The sequence below is a fragment of the Rhinoderma darwinii genome, chromosome 11 (genome assembly GCF_050947455.1).
Source record: "Rhinoderma darwinii isolate aRhiDar2 chromosome 11, aRhiDar2.hap1, whole genome shotgun sequence".
NCBI classification, from domain to species: domain Eukaryota; kingdom Metazoa; phylum Chordata; class Amphibia; order Anura; family Rhinodermatidae; genus Rhinoderma; species Rhinoderma darwinii.
The window spans coordinates 4,831,342-4,847,275 of NC_134697.1; the positions used below are offsets into that span (position 1 = coordinate 4,831,342).

A 15,934-nucleotide genomic window follows, 5' to 3' on the forward strand; every position below is an offset into this window, starting at 1 on the left:
ACCCTGTAATCTATAATCTATAACACAGAGATACCTTATTATAAGGAGGATTATTATAGATTAGTGGGGTATCTCTATATTATAGATTATAGATTACAGGGTGGTAGCGATAGAATTGAAATGATGCTATAGGGAAATGTCACCTTATTATATGGGAGTATCGGTATATTATAGGTACGTATTACTATAGATTATGGTATAGGTGCCTATCAGTATATTGTAGATCATGTTATAGTGGAGTATAGAATAGATGTTATAGGGAGTATTACCATATTATAGGGGGTATCATTATATAATAGTGGGGTAATGCTTCCCTATAACAATCTATAATATAGTCGTATTCCTCATAACATCTAGTCTATAATATAAGAAACAATCTAATCCCATATAACATATAATATTGCCCTATAACATGATCTAGAATATAGAGGTCTGAATCTATGCCATAATCTATAGTAACACTTACCTAGAACATATTAGCTAGAATATAGTAACAATTCCCGAAACTATCTATAAAATAGAGGTCCCCACAATATATAATCTAGAATATGGAGATATGTCATATTGAAGAATCTATAAATATAGAATATATTATAGGGGAGCATATGATGCATAATATAGTAATAGTCCCCTATAACAAATATATAATAAAGTGCTGGTCCCTATAACAATCTATAATAAAGTGCTGGTCCCCTATAACATAATCTATAATCTAGTGATAATCCCCTATAACCTAGTGATACCGCCCTGTAGTATATACTGTATAATGCTGCGGCGCTATAATATAATATAATAATAATCTTGTAGGATATATAATCCGGTCCCCACGCTCCTCCGCACCTCATTTCAGAGCTTTTTCGCAGAAACCACAAGACGTCGCACACGATGGATTTTCACACCCGGGTGACTAGAATTTATACGGTTTATTTGGACATAGAATGGATTTTTCTGTTGGGATTATTGCTGGATTATGAAGGTGGTGATGCTTCAATATAACAGTTTATTACATGAACAATAACTAAAGATCTCTCTGCTGTAAAGACTCTCCGGATTATTCTACGGCTACAGAACTGGGACAAACATTTCTAGGATCAACAGAAGAACCAGAGAGTAAAAAATAAAATAAAAATATCAAACATGTGATTTTGACTTTGGTAGTTCGGGCGGCCCCTTCCAGCTGGCAGAATGTAACGCGGTCAGACATCCCGCGGACGACTAATCCAGGCGGATGTCGTGATTCGTTGAACTGGTGTCCGACGTCCGCCATTGCTTACCCTTAATCAGTCTTGAAGTCCGGCTGCACTCGCTACTGATGGCGGTTACACATAACCCTGCGGCGATCCGAAGAGAGGTCATAGGAAATCAGGAGCGTTGCCGGTAACCAAGTGTTGTCATATGTACCGGTAAGCAGGATCCAGGTGCTGTTTATGGCAGCCTGTATCCGGTTTATGGAGCAGCAGATGCAGATCCCCCCCCCCCCTGCGTATCTGATGGACTGACAGAGAAGTCACAGGACAAAGTCCGCAGGGGGAGAAGATGATGGAATTGCTATTTATGCAGTTCTCTTATATAGAAGTAAAAGTTTGGGTCAGTCTATTCTTTACAGAAACACACCGGTCCGGACGGACACACCGGTCAGGACGGACACACCGGTCAGGACGGACACACCGGTCAGGACGGACACACCGGTCAGGACGGACACACCGGGGCAGAATTACGAATACTGTATAAGATGTACACAGCGTAAACTTAAGGTCCTCTTACACATCCCACCCTGGGCCCTGTAAACGAGCGCCGATCAACCAGACATCTTTGATCGTCGCTCGTTTGCTCCTGTCTCCCGGAGCTATGGATGGGTATGATCGCTCGTCCGCATACATTATCATGATGTCGGCAGCACGTCTCCTGTTTACACGCCAAGATGCGCTGCCGACAACCAGAATATTGAAACTTTTTTTTAAATAATACAATCAGCGGATGAACGAGCGTTTGCAGGGCAGTTATTGGCAATAAGCGTTCTACGAACGATAGTTTTCCCGATAATTGGCCCGTGTAAAAGGAGCTTTACACCAGGCAGTGAGAAAATGCGCCAAATTGATCTTTATAACACCTATTTGTTGACTTCGCTTACTCCAGTTTTTTTGCGCATCGTGTAATATTTTAAGCTGTGCCCCTTTCGACACTAAGCCACGCCCCCTTGTCGAGGGTGTTGGAAAAAGGGTGTAAAGCAGTTAATAAATGCGGCACACGGCACGTCACGCCAGTACATGTTGAATAGTAAATCTGCCCCATTGCGGGAGGCCATGACCCTGGGATTTCTTTTTCGTGCCTTTTGAATCGGTGTCATGCTCCGCCCCCTTTGGTATAACACAGTCTCTCAGTTTTGCCCGGAGTGTTCCTTTAAATTCACCAAAAGTTCAGTTCTTGGTCATTTCAATAGATAGGCGCTAAATAAATAACGGATAATAAATCTGCCGCTCTGACTGTATCTATATAAATCCCGGCACATGGATCCGGCTCTCAGGACATATAAAGAAGCGGCTGAAGATTACAGCGACCTCCCGGGCCGTGCTGGGATCTGCCGCACATGCGTTTACCTGGCAGAGGTTTCTGTAAACATGTTGCGTTCTGCAGCGAGAGACGCGCGGTAAACGACTGGGTGACCCTATCACTTCTTCGTAAATAATACGGGTGGCGGACATCTCTGTCCTGTAAACATTACCAGAGGAAATCTGCTTCTATTTAGCGGTGATGCAGCGTGTGCTTGATGTGTTATGACATGTATGTAAATCTATGAGGTCACATCGTGCACACAATTGGCCGGAGGCGGGGGGCGCCGCGCGGGGTGAGCGCGCTGGCTGCTACAATCACACATGATTAACAATAGGTTTATGTTCTGTATTCACTCCAACTTCTGAAACAGTACAGTGCAGGGCATATTGATGGCACGTGACGATGGGGTGATGGGCGGCTGCACCGCACCATTCACAGAGGGCTGAGGTGCATCTATGCCTTTTAGATTAGGGAATTGCGACCCATTATCCAGTATAATTATTAGGATTGGTCTCCATATAGGCAGATGATTAGGGTACGGAATATCCAATGCTAGTGCCCTGTACACGTCGTCATCAGAAACCACGCGCATTATTGGAGGTTACACCGAAACATTACACTAGGAATTGCTAGTTCTGTAACACATTATATATATATTCCGTTAATCCAGCATCCAACAATCCAGAACGGCCTATTCTTATTTGCATTTTATCTAAGCGGTTCTTCTATGTGGTTCTCTGGCCTTACAGCTAAATTGCGTCCACCGATCCAGAATATTTAATAATCCGGCATTTACCAGACCCCTCATTGGTGTAAAATGAAAGGGGTTTTGCTGAATAATCCAGTTGTCAGTAAATCATGACCTGAAGTGCTAACAAGTAATAAACGAATATCATTGTTATCCTACCAGGGGTTATATTCAGTACAGAGGGGAGCCAAACAAGATTTGGATTAAGGATTATATCCAGATTATTGGATTGATGTAACTATTTTGATTTATTGGTAATTGGTGCTGCAATTTATACGGAAAACACAGCAACGAAAGCTGCTCATAATAAATAATAGTAATAATAATAATAATAATAATAAATAATAGTAATAATAAATAATAAATAATAGTAATAATAAATAATAATAATAAATAATAGTAATAATAATAATAATAATAAATAATAAATAATAGTAATAATAATAATAAATAATAGTAATAATAAATAATAAATAATAGTAATAATAAATAATAATAATAATAATAATAAATAAATAATAAATAATAATAATAAATAAATAATAAATAATAGTAATAATAATAACACAGGTAGTGAGCGCTCGTATCTATAATCTGTACGGACGCGGTCACCATAGGATGGTTTCCCCCATTTGTCGTCGTAATAATGAAGATCGTGAATATCACTGATGTTTCTGACCATTGGAATGATCTTTATATGTCAAAACAAATTACATTGTAGCGAAATACTGCAGTAAGAAGGTCATAATGTAACAAACATGCAATAAGAGATGAATAGAGAATTATCAGAGCTCTTCTCCTCTTCACATTTGTGACCTGCTTAGGATTTGTTGGGGACTTAAAAAAAAGACATAAAAAAAAAAAATATATAAATACAGATAAATATAAATATATAAAACATACAAAAGATACGAGCGAGAACCTGAAGGATTTCCTGAGCGCTCTCCGTGGTGAATGTTATGTAAACAAGGAGCAGTGACAAGAGCCGGGACGTGGATTATTATATGAACACAGAGGATCTGTACAATGAAAACCGTATGACCGGACTCCGGGAGCCGTCGTTATGTGGGGAACCTGTCAATGCCACTAATGCTCTTTATCTCTGCAAGAAAGATTTCCGGGACCCATAACTGGGATTATGGCTTCTCCTTCTGCACCTAAAGCTTCTTTGTTTGTTTTTTAATAAATAAATGAAAAATTGTAATATATAAATATAAAAATGGGCAAAAATCAGTGTGCAGAAATATATCATATATACACACACACACATATATATTTCCTAATTTTTGTGTGTGTATATATATATATATATATAGTGTGTGTGTAAATACAGTGATTTACACAAAATACTAAAGTTTTAAAAGCAATATAAAAATTTAATTTAATTTTTGTTTTATTTACTATTTAAAATAAAAAGACATCTCGTCTGAGGAATGAAAACCACGACAAAAGCCTGAAATGAACGACTATTCTCCATCATAATAATAAAATGAACACAAAGTTCAGATGAAAAAAAAATTTGTAATAATTAACGAAAAAATATCCTTCACCCACATATAATACATTTATACAGTGTCTAATACTCAGCCGGGGCGACGGGTAACTTCATATTGTATACCAATAATTTCATGGTTATATATGATAATAATAATACATAAAATCTGCCGGGCACCCAGAAGAAGGAGCTCAGTGATCTGCATCTCATGTTTTCTTAGAATTAACATTTATTATTTCTATTTTGGAGGGTAATAAAGACATTTTGTGCAATAGAACAATGAAAAGAAAAAAAAAAAACGACAAGCGTCTGTGTGTGGAAAAGGGGGTGCAGCAATTTGACATTCGGGGTATCGCTGTACGGCACTGCGCGCACATGTACATGTAAACATTTCAGGCTTGGATTAAAAAAAAAAATTTTTAAAAATACGCAGCCGAGCATTGAGGGGAGAATAAAAATGAAAATAAAGCCTGGCGCAGTCTCTTCAATGTGACGATGACCCCTGTTGATCTGAGAAAATCTACCGGTTGGTGGCGTCGGCTGGTGTTGATTTAATTATGATATCAAAGTGCATTCGGGGGTTATTAGATCTTCTTTTTTTAGATATACGTGGGACGAAGCTGTGGTCTTCTTCATCAAACCGTGTCCTAGGTGGCAACTCTAACATAGGCAGAACAGATTGGGGGGGGGGGGGGGGGGGTGGCCGGCGCTGCCGTAATGAGCTCGGGCGCTGAAGGGTTAACGGCAGGATCTCCACACAAGGGGTTTTGAAGTTGATGAAAATCTCAGCTTTGCATTAAATAACATCACTTCCACATGAGTTGCTGCTAATACGGTCAGATTATCCCGTATGCAAGACCTTCCTCCCCCTGTTGTCGCCCGCTAGGTCTTTTAGATTAGCTCCTACCTGGCTCTCTGAGGAGTTTCCATCGTCCCCTAGAAGCTCGTTTCGCACTTCGTCACTGTAGGCGATCCGTGACCTTTTCTGCAAAACAAAACAAAAGAAAAAAAAAAAGTGTTAGGAAAATAAATCTTGGAATTAAATGTGAAGAGGAGCAGGGTGTTTCCGACCCTGGAGGGCCCCCTAATGGAGGCCTATCTGGTACAATCTGAGAGATGGTGCCTGTTAGGAAAGGCCTGATTCATGTGCGGCCAAAAACAGCGGGACGATTTGGTGCTACAGAAGGCCGTACAATTCAAAAGGTATGCCTGCCAGCCATGCAACTGTTGTTGGTGAGATTGTTCAAAGCGCCGGCTCCTGCTTAACAGCTTCCCATGGAATATTAACCTCACGCCACACAAAGGAACGCTGCTCCGTCCAGCCGGCCCCGCGCTAGGAGCGGCCAACCGGCCTTACTGTAAAGCCACACTCCACATCATAACAATATTTTACATCAACCACATAACATAAAATAACTTTCCAGAAACTTGTCTTATACTCTGGTCACAGCGAGAGCTGCATTTACAATTCCACCGGCTGCCACTTGCCTGGCAGACACATCCTCATTCTACCAAGACAAACATTCTGCTTAATCCAAAAATCATTGTATTGATACATCTACCACAATGCAGTACAGTGGAACATGCTCTGAACAAGCAGGGGTTGCCGGGAGATGGAAAGACGCGCAGCCGGAGAGTCAACAATGATTATGGAGAATGCAGCTTTGGTAGTGACTGGAGAACAAGAATCACACACGCAGTTTTCCATTGGCGTTTTTGATGCAGTTTTTCAGACAAAATTAATCCAACACGGAGGAAGCGGATCAGCCCTTTCTGAACACTTCCCCTTCCTTTTGGCTCCAAAAACTGCACCAAAAACTGCAAGTGTGAATCCAGCCTAAAGCAAGTTAGCGGCAGAGGTACGGGTCACGACGTACGGCTAATACCTAGGACTACCAGGTGATATAGGTGAACACAACGTGTGCCTCATGCCTCACAGACGTCACTACCTCCTGGTGGATTCTTACAACCCAATGTATGAGGACGGTGAACGACACATCCAATATGGTCCCCGGTGTGATCAGGTTTCATACAACATTTACCTACACAACATTAAGGCGGGGGTTGTATGTGAGCGGCGGTGTGATGTCTGCACCCCGTACAATCACATAGTGGGGGCTGAGCCGTCGCTGGCCAAGATCTTACAAAATGGGAAATTAGAGAACAGTGTTTTTATCTCTCCCCCGTCTGTAATCACGTTAAATAGAAAGACGGAGCTGCAATATCCCAGTAATTACTCCTTTCTTTATTTTATTCTTGAAGATTAACAGGCGGCGGGAAAGAGAGACCACGTGGGACGTGACGAGCTGTCGCTGCCGCTCTCCACAGACGGAGGGGAAGGGGATACAGCCCGCCATGTACAAACATCCGGATATAAGGGAGATGTGTCGGAGACGGGGATCGGAACAGGTCAGATGGCATCCTGCGACTTTTACATGATTCAAATCCTGCAACTTTGTTCCCCTCGAGTCAGAAAATAACAGAAGTAACTGCCACGAGTGCCACAATCAGGACACAATCACTGTTCCCCAACTCTTACAGAGTGTCAGATCGTGTCGCTGTAACCCCCTGAGCCCAGCCGGCTAACACAAAGCGGTCCTGTCCAGGGGGAGGCCCCCCCAAAATACCCGACGGTGCCTCAAATAGGGACATTCCAAATTCAGCAAATAAAACGTCAGCATTGTGAAATATAAAGTTCTGATACACTTTGTTTCAATTGGCCGCCATTTTCAAGATCTCTGCAAGCTGCCAGTGAATAGAAAACTTAAATGTGTCCTTACAGAGGATAGAAATCACGGTCGGGTTATGATCACATAGGTGCTCGACTCATTACAAGTACAGCACAGTTATTAGAGATCTCTCCTATAATGAGCCATGAGTGATCATCCCACAACCAGGACAAATTTGCATCCTCCGGAACTAAACTATGAATGATTTAATTCACTGACAAGAAGCAGACATATTAATAACGGAGGACTTTATATATGTGTTATCCACCAAGCATCAGCGTGTTAATATATTGTTACATAGGACTGCAGGTAACATCTACTACATTATCTGTAGTCAGAGAGTTATCACTGTGTTATCTGTGCTGTTACATGGGACTGCAGGTAACACTACTACATTATCTGTACTCAGAGAGTTATCACTGTTATCTGTGGTGTTACATAGGACTGCAGGTAACGTCTACTACATTATATGTAATCAGAGCGTTATCACTGTGTTATCTGTGGTGTTACATAGGACTGCAGGTAACATCTACTACATTATCTGTACTCAGAGAGTTATCACTGTGTTATGTGTGGTGTTACATAGGACTGCAGGTAACACTACTACATTATCTGTACTCAGAGAGTTATCACTTTGTGTTATCTGTGGTGTTACATAGGACTGCAGGTAACATCTACTACATTATCTGTACTCAGAGAGTTATCACTGTGTTATCTGTGGTGTTACATAGGACTGCAGGAAACATCTGCTACATTATCTGTACTCCGAGAGTTATCACTGTGTTATCTGTGGTGTGACATAGGACTGCAGGTAACACTACTACATTATCTGTACTCAGAGAGTTATCACTGTGTTATCTGTGGTGTTACATAGGACTGCAGGTAACATCTACATAATCTGTACTCAGAGAGTTATCACTGTGTTATCTGTGATGTTACATAGGACTGCAGGTAACATCTACTACATTATCTGTACTCAGAGCGTTATCACTGTGTTATCTGTGGTGTTACATAGGACTGCAGGTAACACTACTACATTATCTGTACTCTGAGTTATTATAACAATCTGTTCATGAAATCAGTTATTTAGAATATAAAATTGATACGTTTCCACTTTAACGAGCCCAAAAACTGGCTCTGGATTAACGAACATAAGAAATGTAAATGACAGAATATTTTGTATATAAATCTTGACTTCTTCCAGGATTGCGGCTCCTTTTTCCGGTTTCTTCGCAGGCTCCTTCCTTTTGCTCTTCGTACATACGTGTGCACCGGACATTCCTGCACAACTAATTTAAAGGGACAATGGCGCGGTTTTTTAAAGCGGCATCTCCTGCAGCCCATTTCCCACTAACTGCGCCAGAGCCGAATATTAAAGGATATAAAACCCTTTAAACAGGCACCAGAATCAGAGGCGTCTTTAATTATTCATTTCATCACTATGGGAGACTAAACCACTCGGCAGCGCGCAAGAATATCATATGGAGATTGTTTTTGTTTTCTGCCTTTTCACCAAAAAGCTAACAAATTGGCAGAGACCACTCAATTATAGGACTCCATTTCATTTTTTTCTGTTTCTCAAACATCAAAGGGAAAGGAGAAATTATAGCGGCAGTCCCAGGTCAATAAAAGGTAATCAGTCAGAGTGTTCAGGCTCCACAATAAAGATAATAGCTCTGCTGCAGAAATGAACGCTACCTTCATACAGAATCGCTGCAACTTCTAATATGGCCTGAAAGGTCTCGTCTCATGGGGCGGAAATTAGGAGCCGGGAATTAAAAGGGCGTCAAATGTAAAAGTATCAGCTCCTCACCTACTGCCGTACACTGACAGGAGGAGTTATCCCGGATTAATAAATGGAAAGTTTTTTCCTCCTCTAACTATGTACTGCATGTATAGGAGGAGGCTGATATATATATATATATATACACACACACACACGTATGTATGTATGTATGTATGTATGTATGTATGTATGTATGTATGTATAGCGTGTGCATGCATTATAGCGAATGCGCGTGTATTATAGCGAGTGCGCATATATATAGTGTGTGGACATGTATAGTGTGTGTATGTATAGTGCGGACACGTTTTATATAGTGTGTGGACATGTATAGTGTGTGTGTGTGGGTGTGTGTGTGTGTACACGTATTATATAGTATGTGGACATGTATAGCGTGTGTGTGTGTGTATTATAGTGTATGTGTGGACATGTATAGTGTGTGTATGTATAGTGCGGACACGTTTTATATAGTGTGTGGACATGTATAGTGTGTGTGTGTGTGTGTGTGTGTGTGTGTGTGTGTGTGTGTACACGTATTATATAGTGTGTGGACATGTATAGCGTGTGTGTGTGTATTATAGTGTATACATGTATTATACCGTGTGTGTGTGTGTGTGTGTGTGTGTGTGTGTACACGTATTATATAGTGTGTGGACATGTATAGCGTGTGTGTGTATTATAGTGTATGCATGTATTATAGCATGTGTGTGTGTGTGTGTGTGTGTGTGTGTGTGTGTGTGTGTATTGTAGTGTCTGGACATGGAATAATATAGAATGTTACAGGTTAATTTCTCTCTAGAATCATAATATATATAGTCAGCCTAGATACATGGAGATCAACAATAAATAACCTATAGGTGACCAAACCTCCCGGCGCCCTCATAGAAATCCTCCTCATCCGTAGTGGTGCATGTCTCTTCTATTACACGTACAATACACATATGTCGCTATGATTGAATGTGCGATCAAAAATGTCGCCAAATGTCAATGAATGAACTGCTGGATTTTCCAGTCACGGATAACTACGTGTGACGCTGCTGTAGGGAGGAAGATTAGATTCCACATCTCAATGGCAGCAGGGACCGAGGTGAGAACTTACAATCTTTGTACAGTGTGGTAGAATACGTTGGAGCTACAAATAGCCGGGAGTGATCAATAAGGTGCTGGTCGGTGGTCTCCGGCATCTGGCGCCGCGCTGAATGCAGAACATCCCATATTTGCTGGAGGGTGCGAGGGGGAGGGTCCATAGAGAGAACAAGACCATCGAGGTCCCACAGATGCTCAATTGGGGACAAGTCTGGAGAATCAGGGGACCAGGGAAGTACTTGGAAGTCTTGGTCGTTCTCTTCCAGCCACTGTCAGACATTTCTAGCCGTGTGACATGTCGCATTGTATTGCTGGAAGTTTCCATCTGCCCCAGGGAAGACAATCAGCATGTAGGGAAGACAATCAGCATGTATGGGGTGGGGACGTGACCTGCAACGATGGATTCATACCCAAAACTGGTTCAGAGCCGTCCACATGGATGAGTGGCTCAGAGAATGCCAGGGAAATATCCCCCAGATCATAACGCTGCCGCCACCGGCTCGTGTTCCTCCAGCGATGGCTGCCGGGAGTTTTGTTCTCTGATGTTTCTCGCCTGACGCGCCGACGTCCATCCGTTCTATAGAGCAGAAAACGTGACTCATCGGAGAAGACGACCCTTTACCAATCATCAGGGGTCCAATTCCGATACTGCCGTGCACATTGAAGCCTTTTTTTCCGCTGCCCCTTTGTTACATAGGAGCGGTGACCGTCCGTCGGCTCCGGAGCCCCATACGCAGTCGGGCTCGCTGTTGTATTAGACACGTCTGGTCGCCCCCTGGTTGATTTTCACGGTGAGCTGCTCCATGTAGCGTGTCGTTCGGCCCTCGCGCACCTTCGTAGCCGACGTTCACCTCTCACATCAATGGCGCGTGGTGCTCCGCAGTTTCCAATTCGGTTAGTCCCAATAGCGCCATCTCTCCACTCACGATACACTGTCACCACAGCAGCACGCGAACAGTTCACAAACTGCGCTGTAGGGAAATACCGACACCCTGGCCCGAAAGCCAATAATCATCACTTTTTGCAACTCTGATAAATTGCCCCTTTGACCCAGGGCAACAACGAGTGATATGTGATCGGACAATCCGACCGCACCCCTTATATACACACCGAGCCACGACACATCACTTCATGGGCTACGTGCCGCCAACGTCAAAGGTGGTCATAATAATGGGACTCTACGGTGTATCAGATATATAAAAAGTTCCCGGACAAAACCAGCACACCCTAGGCAGCAATGATGGAGTATAGAAATATTTATTAATGAATAAATATTTCGGACTCTTGATACTCAATCATTACTACCTAGGGCAAGCTGGTTTTCTCCGGGAACTTTTATAGTTTTTTGTTTTTGTCAATATTAACCTGATCTTGGACAGAACCATGCAAAATAACTGCATTATCTAGGTTATCTAATTGGATGAAAAGATAGATAGATAGATAGATAGATAGATAGATAGATAGATAGATAGATAGATATGAGATAGATAGATAGATAGATATGAGATAGATAGATATGAGAGATAGATAGATATGAGATAGATAGATAGATATGAGATAGATAGATAGATAGATATGAGATAGATAGATAGATATGAGATAGATAGATAGATAGATAGATAGATAGATAGATAGATAGATAGATAGATAGATAGATAGATAGATAGATAGATAGATAGATAGATAGATAGATAGATATGAGAGAGATAGATATGAGATAGATGATAGATAGATAGATAGATATTAGATAGATAGATAGATAGATAGATAGATAGATAGATAGATAGATAGATAGATAGATAGATATTAGATAGATAGATAGATAGATAGATAGATAGATAGATAGATAGATAGATAGATAGATAGATAGATAGATATGAGATAGATATGAGATAGATATAGATAGATATGAGATAGATAGATAGATATGAGATAGATAGATATGAGATAGATAGATATGAGATAGATAGATATGAGATAGATAGATATGAGATAGATAGATGGGACGGATAGATGGGACGGATAGATGGGACGGATAGATGGGACGGATAGATGGGACGGATAGATGGGACGGATAGATGGGACGGATAGATGGGACGGATAGATGGGACGGATAGAATAGATAGGGAGAAAATAATCCCCCCCCCCCCTTAATCATTATATTCCGGTGTTTCCCCCATCCCCCCGGTGTATAACATCCGGCATCTGACGATGGGTCTGGGTTTGGTGATGCCAGGAGAACGTTACCTGCCTGACTGCATTGTGCCCGCTGTACAGTTTGGTGGAGGAGGGGTAATGCGGGTGTTTTTCTGGGTTCGACCTCTTAGTTCCCGTGAAGGGAAATCTTAATTCTTCAGGATACAAGACATTTTGGACAATTATAGCTTCCAACTTTGTGCAGAAGGTCCATAAAGACATGGTTGGTTGGTTGGTTGGTTGGTTGGTTGAGTTTGGGGTGGAAGAACTTGACCGACCGCACAGAGTCCTGACCTCAACCCCATCCAACACCTTTGGGATGAACTAGAACTGAGATTATGAGCACGGCCCCCTCCCCCAACATCATTGTCTGACATCACAAATTTATCTTCTGGATGAAGGGGCAAAGATTCACTCAGACCCCAAAATCTTATAGAAAGCCTCAAAGAAGGGTGGAAGATGTTTTACTGCAAAGGGGAATGAACTCCATATTAAAAACTGCTGTAGACGTAATGTGGAGGTGTCCCAATACTTTTGACCATTTAGTGTATACACAAACATTATATAACATACACACACATGTATTATATACATATGCACACATTATATATTACATAACACACACATATCAAATACACACACACATTAAATATTACATAACACACACATATCAAATACACACACATACACACACACACATTATATATTACATAACACACTCATATCAAATACACACACACACACACACACACACACACACACACACACATTATATATAATATACACACACACACACATTATATATAATACACACACACTATATATTACATAACACACACTATACATCATATACACACACATTATATATAATATACACACACACACACACACATTATATATAATATACACACACACACACATTATATATAATACACACACACACACACTATATATAATACACACACACACTATATATAATATACACACACACACACACATTATATATAATATACACACACACACATTATATATAATATACATACACACACACACACATTATATATAATATACACACACACATTATATATAATATACACACACACACTATATATCATATACACACACACACTATATATCATATACACACACACACACACACACACACACATTATATATAATATACACACACACTTATATATCATATACACACACACATTATATATCATATACACACACACACACACACCATATACACACACACACACACACACACACTATATATCATATACACACACACACATTATCTATCATATACACACTCTTTATATGTTACATAACACACACATTATATATCATAAACACACACACACACACTACATATCATATATACACACACACACACACACACACACACACTATATATTACATAACACACACACACACATTATACACACACACACTACATACTATATACACACACACAAACATTTAGTCCAACACCAAAATGCAATTTCCATGAAATATTCAGAAACGCGTCACTACATTCCAGATAATTGTCAGTAATCTGAAGTCATGAACATGCGGACACATTACGCATCTGATCCCACATTGCTGGCGACCTATATGGGGTTTTGTCCTAAATACCTATAAATCATGAAGCTCGTCCGCACGATATACCGCGAGCTGCCACCTATAGACACCAACAGTATTTAACTGGAGAGCACAAGGTCAAAACGACTGTACATGTCAATGTAAAGAATAAAGCAGCAATCACTCCCATCATCTCCCGTTCTACAGGTAGAACTTTCTTGTGTGGATCCTACGAGACTCCAACCTGCTCAATTTTCTAATCAAACTCCGTGACAGCCCAAACAACCCATCTAACGTGGATAATTAAGAGAAACGGTGTAGGAGGGGGCAGCGGGAGGATGAGGGGGCAGCGGGAGGATGAGGGGGCAGCGGGAGGATGAGGGGGCAGCGGGAGGATGAGGGGGCAGCGGGGGGATGAGGGGGCAGCGGGGGATGAGGGGGGTGCGGATCCCGAAGATCTCACTTCATAACTATCAGCTGTGTATAAATTTGTACCTAAACCAAAACGCAAGGCTGATGATTTCTGCTGGAAAGAAAATGTCACAGAAGCCGCTGCGGCTCGAAGGCGCTCGATTCATAATGCATTTTATAAATAGTTAATGTCTCCCATACATAAGCCGGGGCCGCAAATCAAAAAATTGTCAACATTTTTAGTCCTAGTTGTCAGTTTTCGCTGTCGACTGGAGCTTTGTGTGTGTTTCTGAAGCCGGGGGGGAGGCTTGTAATTCCAGGCATTTCTCTATATGGCTTTAAGAGCTTCTCCAGCCGACTTTCTCCCCCCCACTAAGATTGTGTCACATGTAAAGGATGGAGGGGGGAAAAGTTTTCAGCTCCTTGTTAAGACTTTGTTTTCATTTTTATTCATAGGAGAGTAGGTGGTAAAAGGGGAGGTGTGAGCCGGGGGTGACGGCACCCTGAGACTGCGGAGCCCCCACACAATGCTGAGCTTCACCATGACCAGTAATGAGACTGCGGAGCCCCCACACAATGCAGAGCTTCACCAGGACCAGTAATGAGACTGCGGAGCCCCCACACAATGCAGAGCTTCACCATGACCAGTAATGAGACTGCGGAGCCCCCACACAATGCGGAGCTTCACCAGGACCAGTAATGAGACTGCGGAGCCCCCACACAATGCAGAGCTTCACCATGACCAGTAATGAGACTGCGGAGCCCCCACACAATGCTGAGCTTCACCATGACCAGTAATGAGACTGCGGAGCCCCCACACAATGCTGAGCTTCACCATGACCAGTAATGAGACTGCGGAGCCCCCACACAATGCAGAGCTTCACCAGGACCAGTAATGAGACTGCGGAGCCCCCACACAATGCAGAGCTTCACCATGACCAGTAATGAGACTGCGGAGCCCCCACACAATGCGGAGCTTCACCAGGACCAGTAATGAGACTGCGGAGCCCCCACACAATGCAGAGCTTCACCATGACCAGTAATGAGACTGCGGAGCCCCCACACAATGCAGAGCTTCACCAGGACCAGTAATGAGACTGCGGAGCCCCCACACAATGCAGAGCTTCACCATGACCAGTAATGAGACTGCGGAGCCCCCACACAATGCGGAGCTTCACCAGGACCAGTAATGAGACTGCGGAGCCCCAACACAATGCAGAGCTTCACCATGACCAGTAATGAGACTGCGGAGCCCCCACACAATGCAGAGCTTCACCAGGACCAGTAATGAGACTGCGGAGCCCCCACACAATGCTGAGCTTCACCAGGACCAGTAATGAGAC

At 42.1% G+C, this 15,934-nt stretch overlaps 1 protein-coding gene across 4 annotated transcripts in view; it reads right to left on the minus strand.

Moving 5' to 3' along the window:
* Positions 1-15,934, minus strand: part of VTI1A (vesicle transport through interaction with t-SNAREs 1A) — a 329,342-nt gene that overhangs the window by 255,169 nt on the left and 58,239 nt on the right. For all 4 annotated transcript variants that reach the window (XM_075842767.1, XM_075842768.1, XM_075842769.1 and 1 more), the window contains exon 4: positions 5,704-5,781. In XM_075842767.1, coding sequence (XP_075698882.1) covers positions 5,704-5,781 — 78 coding nt within the window. The remainder of the gene's footprint in view (positions 1-5,703; positions 5,782-15,934) is intronic.